Raw genomic sequence first — 13,267 nt, 5'->3', positions numbered from 1 at the left:
GGGCACATGGTCAAGTGGTTAAGGCATTGGACTAGCGACCTGAAGGTCGTGAGTTCGAGCCCCAGCCGAGGCAACGTGTTGTGTCCTTGAGCAAGGCACTTAACCACACATTCCTCTGCAACGACACTGGTGCCAAGCTGTATGGGTCCTAATGCCCTTCCCTTGGACAACATCGGTGTTGTGGAGAGGGGAGACTTGCAGCATGGGCAACTGCCGGTCTTCCATACAACCTTGCCCAGGCCTGCGCCCTGGAGAGTGAAGACTTTCCAGGCCCAGATCCATGGTCTCGCAAGACTAACGGATGCCTTGGATAGGTTCTTGGTTAGGCAGGGCATCAAAGGTTATGGGGAGAAGGCAGGAGAATGGGGTTGAGGGGGAGGATAGATCATGATGGACTGGACCTGATGGGCCGAATGGCCTGATTCTGCTCCTATGTCTTATGGTCCTAGTTTGGGAGAAACATCCTTGCCTCTGAATCAACACTGTGCGCATCAGAAACCGGAAAAGGAAACGTGATTGTGTACGATTGTGAAATATACTTAAGGTGCCAACAAGGTAGAAAGTGAGAACCTCTTGTGTGCAGGCAGTTTAAATTCCTTTGTGCGCTTGTAGCAAAAGATGGGTGTGTGTAAATGCGGACATTTTAGACAGAACGTCGCCTCCACCTCATTGGCACGTTATGTATATTTCACAATCAATCGTACACAATCCCGTTTTCTTTTCCGACTCAGACGGTGTAGGCACCGTGGAGCTTGTGATGATTTGTCTGCAGATTTCAGAACTGGCTTACTCACACTGTCTTCAGCGAAGGAATTATTCAGCTGCGCACATGTTGTCGTCGCCGGGCAAAAAAAATTGCACAGCACAAGATTTTTGCACACACTGGTCGTTACAAATTAGAGGGAATATTGCAATGGGAGGGGGAAGAGGAGAGAATGATCAGGGTGGGAGGGTTCTTTGATTTCAAAGAAAGAGAGTTAAAGAGGTTCAATGCACAGTTGCTGCTATGTTATGCTTTAATTTTTTAAAAAAGCTATTGGAACAAATTCACACAGTTATCTCTTTGCCAAGTCAAAGTCAAAGTAAAGTTAACATCGAAGTATGTATATGTCGCAGTATACGACCCTGAGATTCATTTTCTTGCAGGCATTTACAGGAAAATAAAGCAATACAATAGAATTTATTAAAAACTATACATAATCAAAGACTGACAAACAATCAGTGAGCAAAAGAAGACAAAGCATACAAATAATTTTAAAAAGGGAATCAATAACACCAAGAACAGGAGGTACAGAGTTCTTGAAAGTGAGTTCATGGGTTATAGAATCTGTTCGGTGTCAAGGTGAGTTAAGTTATCCAGGCTGGTTCATTGTTGTTCCTGAGCCTGGTGGTGTTGGATCTAAGGCTCCTGTGCTTCCTGCCCGACGGCAGTAGCGGGAAGAGAGCACGGCCAGGGATGTGGGGTACCTTGATGATGGATGCTGCTTTCTTGTGACAGCACACCTCGTAGACGGGCTGGATGGTGGGGAGGACTTTGCCTGTGATGGACTTGGTTGTATCCACCCCTTTTTGTAGACTTTTCCATTCCTGGACATTGGCGTTCCCATAAAAGGCCACGATGCAACCGGTCAGAATACTCTCAACTGAGTATCTACAGAAGTTTGTCAAAGTTTTAGACGGCATGTCAAATCTAAGCAAACCTCTAAGTAGAGGCATTGCTGTGCTTTCTTAGAACATAGAACATACCAGCCTACAGCACATTACAGGCCCTTCGGCCCACAATGTTGTGCCGACCAGGTAACCTACTCTAGAAGCTGCCTAGAATTTCCCTACCTCACGGCCCTCTATTTTTCTAAGCTCCATGTACCTATCTAAAAGACCGTATTGTATCCGCCTCCACCACTGTCGCTGGCAGTGCATTCCATGCACCCACCACTCTGTGTGAAAAACTTACCCCTGACGTCCCCTCTGTACCTACTTCCAAGTACCTTAAAACTATGCCCCCTCGTGTTAGCCATCTCAGCCCTGGGAAAAACCTCTGGCTATCGACATAATCAATGTCTCTTATCATCTTATACACCTCTATCAGATCACCTCTCATTCTCCATAGCTCCAAGTTCCAAGAGAAAAGGCCAAATTAACTCAACCTATTCTCATAAGGCATTCTCTCCAATCCAGGCAACATCCTTGTAAATCTCCTCTGCACCCTTTCTATAGTTTCCACATCCTTCCTGTAGTGAGGTGACCAGAACTGAGCACAGTACTCCAAGTGGGGTCTGACCAGGATCCTATATAGCTGTAACATTACCTCTCGGCTCTTGAACTCAGTCCCACGGTTGATGAATGCTAACACACCATATGCCTTCTTAACAACACTGTCAACCTGCTCAGCCGCTTTGAGTGTCCTGTGGTCACAGACCCCAAGATCTCTCTGATCCTCCACACTGCCAAGAGTCTTACCATTAATATATTCTGTATTCAAATTTGACCCACCATCACACTTATCTGGGTTGAACTCCATCTGCCACATCTCAACCCAGTTCTGCTGATGTCCCATTGTAATCTCTGACAACCCTCCAGACTATCCATAACACCCCCAACTTTTGTATCTTCAGCAAACTTACTAACCCACTGTTCTACTTCCTCATCCAGGTCATTTATAAAAATCACAAAGAGTAGGGGTCCCAGAACAGATCCCTGTAGAACACCACTGGTCACCGACCTCCATGCAGAATACAAAACATCCACAACTACCTTTTGCCTTCTGTGGGCAAGCCAGTTCAGGATCCACTCCTTGGATCCCATGCCTCATTACTTTCTGAATGAGCCTTGCATGGGGAGTCTTATCAAATGCCTTGCTGAAATCCATATACACTACATCCACTGCTCTACCTTCATCAATATGTTTTGTTACATCCTCAAAGAATTCAATCAGGTTCGTAAGGCACGATCTGCCCTTGACAAAGCCATGCTGACCATCCCTAATCAGATTATGTCTCTCCAAATGCTCATAAATCCTGCCTCTCAGGATCTTCCCCAACAACTTGCCCACCACTGAAGTCAGACTCACTGGTGTATAATTTCCTGGGTTATCTCTACTCCTTTTCTTGAACAAGGGAACAATGTTTGCAAACTTCCAATCCTCTGGTACTTCTCCTGTCCCTACTGATGATGCAAAGGTCATCGCCACAGGCTCAGCAACCTCCTCCCTCACTTCCCACAGTAGCCTGGGATATATCTCGTCTGGTCCCGGTGACTTATCTGATTTAATACCTTTCAAAAACTCCAACACATCTTCTTTTTTAATGTCTATACACTCAACCGTTTCAGTCCATGGTAAGTCATCCCCACAATTGCCAAGGCCACTGGTGAATACTGAAGCAAAGTGCTCATTAAGTATCTTCACTACAACCTCCGGTTGCACGCACGTTTCCTTTCTCGCTCCTGATTGGTCCTATTCTCACACGGCTCATCCTCTTGCTCTTCACATATTTGTAAAATGCCATGGGGTTTCCTTAATCCTGCTCATCATGGCCCCTTCTAGCCCTCCTAATTTCATTCTTGAGCTCCTTCCTGGCACCCTTGTAATTTTCTAGAACTAACAATACCTGGTTTCTTGAACCTTTCATGAGCTTTTCTTTTCTTCTTAACTAGATTTTCTACATCCTTTGTACACCATGGTTCTTTTACCATGGACAAAATAGACATATCTCAAACCATTTGACTGAGCGCTTCTCTGCTCTGTCATCTACCTATTCTTCCTCGTAAACTCCCTACAAACTGTCACTACTTGTGCGCCAACTGCCCCATCCTCTGCCTCCTCACTTCAGTTCCCACCCCACTGCAAATCTAGTTTAAACCTTCCCCAATAGCATTAGCAAACCTCTCTCCCAGTATATTGGTTCCCCTCCAGTTCAGGTGCAACCTGTCCCACTTGTACAGGTCACCCCTTCCCCAGAAAATGTTCCAATGAGCCAAGAACCTGAAACCCTGCCTCCTCTGCCATCTTCTCAGCCACTCATTCATCTGCACTATCTTCCTGTTCTGACCTTCATTGGCTCGTGGCACTGGGAGTAATCCGGAGATTACCACCTTGGAAGTCCCACTCTTCAGCCTCCTTTTCAACTCCCTAAACTTACAGTTGATAGATACAACTTTTGAGCAGATGGTTACAGCCAGAGTGCAGAATTCGGGAAGTAGATGCCTCTACCCATTTCCTGCCTATGTCATTGGTATCAACATGTACCACGATCTCCAGCTGCTCACCCTCCCCTTCAAGAATATCCTGCAACCACCCAGAGACATCCCGGACCCTAGCACCTGGGAGGCAGCACACTATCCTGGTGTGTCGTTTGCTGCCACAGAATCTCCTATCTGTCCCCCAAACTATCCAGTCCCCTATGACGATTGCCTGGTCTCTTGGTCAGACCACACCTAGAGTATTGTGTGCAGTTTTGGTCCCCTAATCTGAGGAAAGACACTCTTACCATAGGGGGGGTACAAAGAAGGTTCACTAGATTGATTCCTGGGATGGCAGGACTTTCATATGATGAAAGACTGGATCGACTACGCTTATACTCTCTGGAATTTAGAAGATTGAGGGAGGATCTGATTGAAACATATAAAATCCTAAAAGGATTGGACAGGTTAGATGCAGGAAGATTGTTCCCAATGCTGGGGAAGTCCAGAACGAGGGGTCACAGTTTGAGGATAAAGGGGAAGCTTTTTAGGACCGAGATGAGGAAAAACTTCTTCACACAGAGAGTGGTGAATCTGTGGAATTCTCTGCCACAGGAAACAGTTGAGGCCAGTTCATTGGCTATATTTAAGAGGGAGTCAGATAAGGCCCTTGTGGCTAAAGGGATTGGGGGTATGGAGAGAAGGCAGGTGCAGGGTTCTGAGTTGGATGATCAGCCATGATCGTAATGAATGGCGGTGCAGGCTCGAAGGGCCGAAAGGCCTACTCCTGCACCTATTTTCTATGTTTCTATGTTTCACCCTTCCCTTCTGAGGGTCAGAGCCGATTGCAGGGCTATTAGTCTGGCTGCTGCTGCCTTGCCCAGATAGTTCATCCCCCTCGGCAGTATCCAAAGGGATATACCTGTTGCTGAGGGGAATGGCTACAGGGAGTCCCTGCACTGACTTCTTTCTCCCTTTACCTCTCGATGTTCACCCATCTACGCCCTGAACTCTGCACTCTGGGTGTAACCACCTGCTCAAAAGTTGAATCTACCAAATGCTCTGCCGCCCGGATGATCCTAAGTTCATCCACCTCCAGCTGCAGCTCCTTAATGCGGTCTTTCATGAGCTGGAGTTGGCTGCACTTCCCGCAGGTGTAGTCATCCGGGAGACCATCAGGTTCCGTGAACTCCCACATCCCACAGGAGGAGCGTTCCACTGTCGTATCTGCCAACCTGCCTGAACTGTACAATGGGCAACCAAGGACAAATCTTCTAACCTGTGTCTTTGGCCTCAGCCTCTGGAGGCAAAGCCTGATGTTGCCACTCTCACCGCTGGCCTACTCCCAACAAAGGCTGCCCCGACAGGGGCCGCCCCGCTTGCCCCTTCTGTACTTTTATTTAACTCGCAGTGCTCTGCTCCCAACGCCGAATGGAACTCTGGAATGGCACTTAACATGCTGGACCCAGAACAGATCGACTGGGTTGGTAATGCTAAGGAATTTGAAGTTATCCACCTCTGTTCCGCTAGAGAGAACTGGCTCGCGGACCTCCAGTTTCCTCCTCCTGAACTCAATGATCATCTCTGGTTTTGCTGACATCGAGTGAGAGGCTGTTGTGGTCAGATGCATACTTGAGATCCCGTGGTTACGTTACAAGAAAGGCAGATTGAGAAGTCAGGGTCGGAACTGGGTCGAGGTGATGGGAGAATAACTTCGCCGTGAACTTCCCTGAATCCACAAATACCTCCACACTATCTTGCTTTCTTTTTGCATTATTTATTTTTAAAACATTTCCTGCTGCACTTACCGTGTATTTTTTGCATTGCATCATACTGCTGCTGCAGAACAACAAACTTCACAACATACGTACTGTGCAAAAGTGTCGGGCACGTACATAAAGCTAGGGTGCATAAGACCTTCGCACAGTGCTGTCATTGTCAACGTGGAGCAGAGAGTGAGTTTGTAAATCTGGCAGGAGCAAAGGGAATGGTGAGGTTGGAGTGCCACAGGAGGGGTGTGGGACAGGTGGCAGAGAAGGCATGCCAGGGGTCGGGGGGGTGGGGTACCACAGGTACAGACACACCTAGTCCTGAGACACCAGGCATTTGATTCCAAACAATTGATTTATTACTCATTACGCAATATTTATCCGGTGCTTCCCGCTCCCTCCCCTCTCCATTCCCATTTTCCCAAACCTGATTCCCCACTCCCTGCCCTCTTCCCACCCTCAGTCCACAATGGAGACCCAGATCAGAATCAGGTGTATCATCACTCTCGAATGTCGTGATTTTTTTGTTTAGCGACAGCAGTACAGTGCAATACATAAAATTATTACAGTATTGTGTAAAAGTCTTAGGCACCCTAGTTATACAGTATGTATGAGCCTAAGACGTTTGCACAGTATGACAGTGATAAAAACCTGATTCTGACCCTAACCTTTTGTTATAAAGAAGTTGCGTGCAGATATTTGTGAGCAGCTATCTCTATTTTTCCTCTTCCTGCTGGTTAGTTAAGTTAAGGCATCCGTTAGTCATGCGTTAGGCATGGATCTGTGCCTGGAAAGTCTTCACTCTCCAGGGCGCGGGCCTGGGCAAGGTTGTATGGAAGACCGGCAGTTGCCCATGTTGCAAGTCTCCCCTCTCCATGATACCGATGTTATCCAAGGGAAGGGCAAAGGCAGATACAGCTTGGCATCAGTGTCCTCGCAGAGCACTGTGTGGTTAAGTGCCTTGCTCAAGGACATAACATGTCACCTCGGCTGGGGCTCGAACTCATGACCTTCAGATCGCTAGTCGAATGCCTTAACCACTTGGCCACGTGCCCACCTGGTTGTTTGCTGGTATCACATATAGGAGGAGGGGAGCAGGTTTCCTGAAGTTCTTAAGCAACATTCCCCACTAACACTCCACTATAAAACCTAATAACTGAGCACTTCTGAACAAAATGGTCGATCATAGGAGGCACCCACCAGGATTCATGCTTGATTGCCATTTTCAGGAAGAAGGCGAACTCCTTTAGGTGAGGTACAGAGGAAACAGAGAAGCAAAAGGAAAGATCAAGGGACATCAGCAAAGCCAAAGAGCCGATCGTCAGCTACAGGAGCTCCATGATCCAGTCCTCATTAAGGGATTGGAAGCAGAGAGGGTCGGTAAATTCCCTGGCATTCACATATCAGAGGATCTGTCCGGGGACCAGCAGATAAGTGCCATCACAAAGCAGGCATCACAGCACCTCTGCTTCATTAGAAGTTTGCATAGATTAGGCACATAACCAAAAACTTTGACAAACTTCTGTAGATGCACAGTGGAGATTATCCTGACGGATTGCATCACTGCCCGGTATGGAGATACCAGCTCTCAAGAATGGGAAACCCTCCAAACAGCCCAGTCCATCACAGGCAAAGCCCTTCCCACCGCTGAGCACATCTACGAGGAGTGCTGCCACAAGAAAGCAGCGTCCATCATCGAGCACCCCACCCCACCACCTCCCTCCACTCCCTACCATCCGGACCATGCTCTCCCCTCACGGTCTCCATCAGGCCGGAGGTGCAGGAGCCTCAGGTCCCACACTAGCAGGATCAGGAACAGTGAACACCCCTCAGTAATCTGGCTGCTGAACCAGTGTGGATAACTTCACTCATTCCAGCTCTGAACGGATTCCACAACCGACGGACTCACTTTCAAGGATTCTACGATCTGCCTCCGTACTATTTATTTATTTTCTATTTGCACAGTTCGTCTTCTTTTGCACTTTGTGTGTCGGTCTGTGCACAGTTTTTAAAGATTGCTCAATGACATTTCCAGTACAGAGGTATAAAGGAGACTGAAATAATTGCTTCTCCAGATCCAGTGCAGCACAAAAAAACACACTGGAGATAAAGAACACAATAACTTTTTTAAAAAACAGAATAAATATAAATACCTACAATAGCTTCTAATCACAGGCTGTTTGTATGTACATAAGTGGCACGAGGTGTGGGAGTGTGTGTACATAAGGTGACTGACAGGAAATGATAAAGGATTAGAAACACCACGGTCCTCCAGTTATTCCATTTTAGGTCTCTCAACCTTCTCATTTCGCTCTTACAAAGATCTCTCATAACTTTATCCTCTGTGATTAAATCTGACGTCCTCCAAAGAAAACAACCCCAGCCTGTCCCGGTTTGCATTGTGAGTATAATTACACGAATCCCAAGAGACGTTCGCAGAGCCAATCTGTGCACCGTCTTGTGCAATTATGCACTTCCTACACGCAGTGATTTGATGTTTAAAAAGTTTCTGAAAACGCTGGCTTCTCCCAGTCTTTGGGAGATTGTGTGGAGGACCCACGGTGCCCCTCGGTGGGGCAGCGGCTCCCTGGTGTGACTGACGGCCTCGGTCCCTAGGGTGTGGCCGGTTTAAAAGTGCTGACTTGTAACATCTCCATACGTAGACGAGAGGATTTCTGACAGGTTCCCACCCTGCCGGGAAAAGAACCAACCTCTCAAAGTATTCCCACGGAGCTGTCATTGGAAGGGAAAAATAGCAGCTGTGAGTCACAGGGTCACAGTTCTTGTGTCGGAAGCTAAACGATAATCACATGAGAGGAAGCCTCGCGGACTGAGGGAAAAACAACCCCAGAACAGTACAGGCCCTTCGGCCCGCAATGCTGTGCTGACCTTTTAACCCACTCCAGGATCAATCTAACCCTTCTCTCATTTTAATTTTATTTATTTAGAGTTTTTAAAAAAAGGCATCCGTTAGTCTTGCAAGACCATGGATCTGCGCCTGGAAAGTCTTCACTCTCCAGGACAAGGTTGTATGGAAGACCAGCAGTTGCCCACGCTACAAGTCTCCCCTCTCCACGCCACCGATGTTGTACAAGGGAAGGGCATTAGGACCCATGCAGCTTGGCACCGGTGTCATCGCAGAGCAATGTGTGGTTAAGTGCCTTGCTCAAGGACACAACATGTTGCCTCAGCTGGGGCTCGAACTCACGACCTTCAGATCGCTAGTCCAATGCCTTAACCACTTGGCCACATGCCCACTATTTAGCGTTACAGCACAGTAAAAGGCCCTTCCGGCCCAACGAGCCTGCCCCTGCCCCACCCAGTTACACCCATGTGACCAACTAACCTCCGAAACCATCCGTCTTTGGAATGTGGGAGGAAACCCATGCGGTTATGGGGAGAACGTACAAACTCCTTACAATGAACCTGGGTCGCTGTTTCTGTAATAGTGTTACAGTAACTGCCACACTACTGTGCAGTCCGTCTCCTTTCAGCCATCTGGCTGTCTAACTGTCCCTATGTGTCCGCTTCTACCACCGCCCCTGGGCATCGTGTTCCAGCCACTCACCGCCCTCCCTGTAAAATAACTCTGTCAGCTTTGTAAAGCCCTGGTTGGGCCGCATCTGGAGTATTGCTCACAGTTCCGGTCGGCCCCACTGTAGGAAGGATGTTGAGGCTTTGGAGAGGGCGCAGAAGAGGTTTATCGGGATGCTCCCTGGTTTAGGGGGCATGTGCTATCACGAGAGGCTGGACAAACTTGGGTTGTTTTCTCTGGAGTGCCAGAGGCTGAGCGGAGATCTGATAGAGGTTTACAAGGTTATGATGATTATGAAGACACGTAGTCCTCTTTTAGTGTCATTTAGTAATGCATGCATTAAGAAATGATATATTATTTCCCACCGGTGTGATATCACAAAACACAGGACAAACCAAGACTGAAAAAAACTAACAAAACCACATAATTATAACATATAGTTACAACAGTGCAACAATACCATAACTTGATGAAGAACAGTCCGTGAGCACAGTAAAAGTTCAAAGTTTCTCAAATGTCCCACATCTCACGCAGACAGGAGAAGGAAGAAAAACTCTCCCTGCCATGCCGACCACAAACCGACTCTCAGTCATCCGAAAACTTCGAGCTCTGATCAGCTCTCCGACACCGAGTACTGAGCGCCATCTCTGTGCTAATGATTCAACCTCCACCTCGGTGGCCAAAAGCAGGCAAGGCCGGGGATTTTGAGGCCTACCCTCCAAAAGATTCCCGACCACACAGTAACGACAGCAGCGAACGGGCGTTTCAGAAATTTCTCCAGATGTTCCTCTGTGCTTTCACGTCCATTCTCCATCAAATCAGAATTGTCCACGGCCCCTATTTAACAGATACGATATCATTTTTCACCGGAGGGCTGCGCAGGCGCGGCGCCATCTTCTCCTCCCGCCGATATGAGAGACATCGACAGAGTAGACAGTGTTTTCCAGGGTTGAAATGTCTCATACCAGAGGGCACGCATTGAAGGTGAGGGGGGGGGAGGATCAAAGGGGGATGTGAGAGGTAAGTTATTTTACTCAGAGACTGGTGGATGTCTGGAATACACAGCCTGGTGTGGTGCTGGAGGCAAATACATTGGAGGCTTCTAAGAGACGTTTAGATCGGTACATTAATGTGAGGAAGATGGAGGGATATGGACATGGTGTAGGCAGGAGGGATTAATGTTTGGGTGGTCTTGAGTTACTTTTTAGCGGATTCAGGAACTACTGCGGTCAAAGCGTCTGTTCCTGTACTGTACAGTTCTGTGTTCCATGTTCTATCCCTCTGTCTTCCCTCGCCTTACATTGATGCCCTCTCATATTGGCCATTGCCAGCCTGGGGAAAGAACCTCTGGCTATCCACTAGGTCTACACTCAGTGACCGCAGTGTTAGCTACCTCCTGTGAAGTGACCCGAGTGTCTGTTCGTGGTCTTCTGCTGCTGTAGCCCACCCACTTCTAGGTTAGACATGCTGTGCATTGAGAAATGCTCTTCTGCATATCACTGTTGTAATGTGAGGTTATCTGAGTTACTGTTGCCTTCCTGTCAGATCAAACCAGTCTGGCCATTCTCCTCTGACCTCTCTCATTAACAAGGAGTTTTCACCCACAGAGCTGCTGCTCACTGGATTTTTTTTTTTATTTTTCGCACCATTTTCTGTAAACTCTAGAAACTGTTTTGTGTGAAAATCCCAGGAGTTCAGCAGTGTCTGAGATACTCAAACCACCCTGTCTGGCACCAACTATCATTCCACAGTCGAAGTCAGTTAAGTCACCTTTCTTCCCCATTCTGATTTTTGATCTGAACAGCAACTGAACCTCATGACCACGTCTGCATGCTTTTATGCATTGAGTTGCTGCCACATGATTGGCTGATTAGATATTTGCATTAACGAGCAGGTGTACCAGTGTACCTAATAAAGTGGCCACTGAGTGCATGTCCGTCTAAGCATTGTATCAGTTTGTTTCCTGTTTCAAGAATGCATGATCCCTAAGCACATTGCAATTTTCTCCCAATCCAGAAATACGAAGGCGAGGATCAAAGGATCCACTTGGGAAGCAATCCCTGTTGTACGACAGCCCCTACGAACCAGGGGAATTGGGACCAAAGACCGAGGCCCTCGGGAACACCGTGTCAGAAAGGACGGGGAACCAGTGGCCAATTGACAGCTGCCTGCCGGAGAATGATGAGCGGCCAGCGGCAGAGTACGAACAGCCCTGGGAGTGGAAGGCAGAACAAATCGCCAAGGCACTTGCAGGTGCATAAACTCTCTAGGGTAACATGGCATACTGCCTACTCAGAAAATACAAGCAGGGAAAAGGACAAACCTGTGGGAGCTCTGAGCCATGAAATCCTGAAAAGTTTTAGGAAAGATACCCAGTTGCAGAGTTGGGTAAGCAGGGAATTCAGCAAGGCAAATTAGCCTTTACTGCAAGGGGATATGAGGACATTAGTGTTGTGATCTTATTAGGGAGCTTAATCTAAAGGAACCCCCTAGGAGGCAGTGATCATAACATGATTGAATTCATACTGCAATTTGAGAGGGAGAACTATAAGTCACATGTATCAGTTTTGCAATGGAATAAAGGGAATTACAGAGGCATGAGAGAGGAGTTTGCCCAGATGGGTTGGAGGAGGATGCTGGCGAGGATGACGGCAGAGCAGAGATGGCTGAAGTTTCTGAGAACAGCTCACAAGGCACAGGAGAGATACATCCCGCAGAAGAAGTTCTCAAATGACAGGGGTAGGCAATCGTGGCTGACAAGGGAAATTAAGGACTGCATAAAAAAGGAAAGGGAATATAAGGTAGCAAAAGTAAGAGGGAAGTTGGATGATTAGGAAGCTTTTAAAATCTAACAAAAGACAACCAAAAAAGTCATAAAAAGGGAAAAGATAAAATTTGAGGGTAAACTTGCCAATAACATAAAGTAGGATACTAAAAGTTTCTTTTTCAGTTGCATAAAGAGTAAAAGGGAGGTGAGAGTTGATATTGGACTACTGGAAGACGATGCTGGTGAGATAGTAATGGGGACAAAGAAATGACAGATGAACCTAATGGGTACTTCGCATCAGTCTTCACTGTGGGAGACACCAGTAGTGTCATGGTGTAGGAGTGAGTGCCATTGCTATTACACAGGAAGAAGTGCAAAGCAAGCTGAAAGGTCTTAAGATGGATAAATCACCTGGACCAGATGGACTACATCCCAGAATCTTGAGAGACATTGCTGAAGAGTTAACAGAAGCATTGGTCATGATCGTTCAAGAATTACTTGATTCTTGCATGGTCTCGGAGGACTGGAAGATTGCAAATGTCACTCCACTCTTTAAGAAGGAGTGGGGGGAGGCAAAAGAAAGGAAATTATAGGCCAGTTAGCCTAACTTCAGTGTTTGGGAAATTGTTGGAGTCTATTATTAAGGATGAGGTTTTCAGGTACTTGGACACTAATGATAAAATAAGTCAGAGTCAGCATGGTTTCTGTAAAGGGAAATCTTGCCTGACAAATCTGTTAGTGTTCTTCGAGGAAGTAACAAGCAGGATGGACAAAGGAGAGGCAGTGGATGTCATTTACTTGGATTTTCAGAAGGCATTTGATAAGGTGCCACACATGAGTCTGTTTAACAAGATAAAATTCTATGGCATTACAGGAAAGATACTGGCATGGATAGAGGAATGGCTGACAGACGGGAGGCAGCGAGTGGAAATAAAAGGGGCCTTTTCTGCTTGGCTGCCAGTGACTAGTGGTTTCCCTTGGGGATCAGTATTGGGACCACTGCTTTTCACATTGTTT

At 47.1% G+C, this 13,267-nt stretch overlaps 1 protein-coding gene across 2 annotated transcripts in view; it reads left to right on the top strand.

Moving 5' to 3' along the window:
- The window catches only part of LOC140211884 (uncharacterized), an 80,262-nt gene that overhangs the window by 50,696 nt on the left and 16,299 nt on the right, over positions 1-13,267 (top strand). For both annotated transcript variants that reach the window (XM_072282073.1, XM_072282081.1), the window contains one exon: positions 11,500-11,736. In XM_072282073.1, coding sequence (XP_072138174.1) covers positions 11,500-11,736 — 237 coding nt within the window. The remainder of the gene's footprint in view (positions 1-11,499; positions 11,737-13,267) is intronic.

Source organism: Mobula birostris, chromosome 2, assembly GCF_030028105.1.
Source record: "Mobula birostris isolate sMobBir1 chromosome 2, sMobBir1.hap1, whole genome shotgun sequence".
NCBI classification, from domain to species: Eukaryota; Metazoa; Chordata; class Chondrichthyes; order Myliobatiformes; family Myliobatidae; genus Mobula; species Mobula birostris.
Note: the sequence above shows the minus strand (reverse complement) of the source record. Positions and strands in the feature narration are given on the sequence as shown.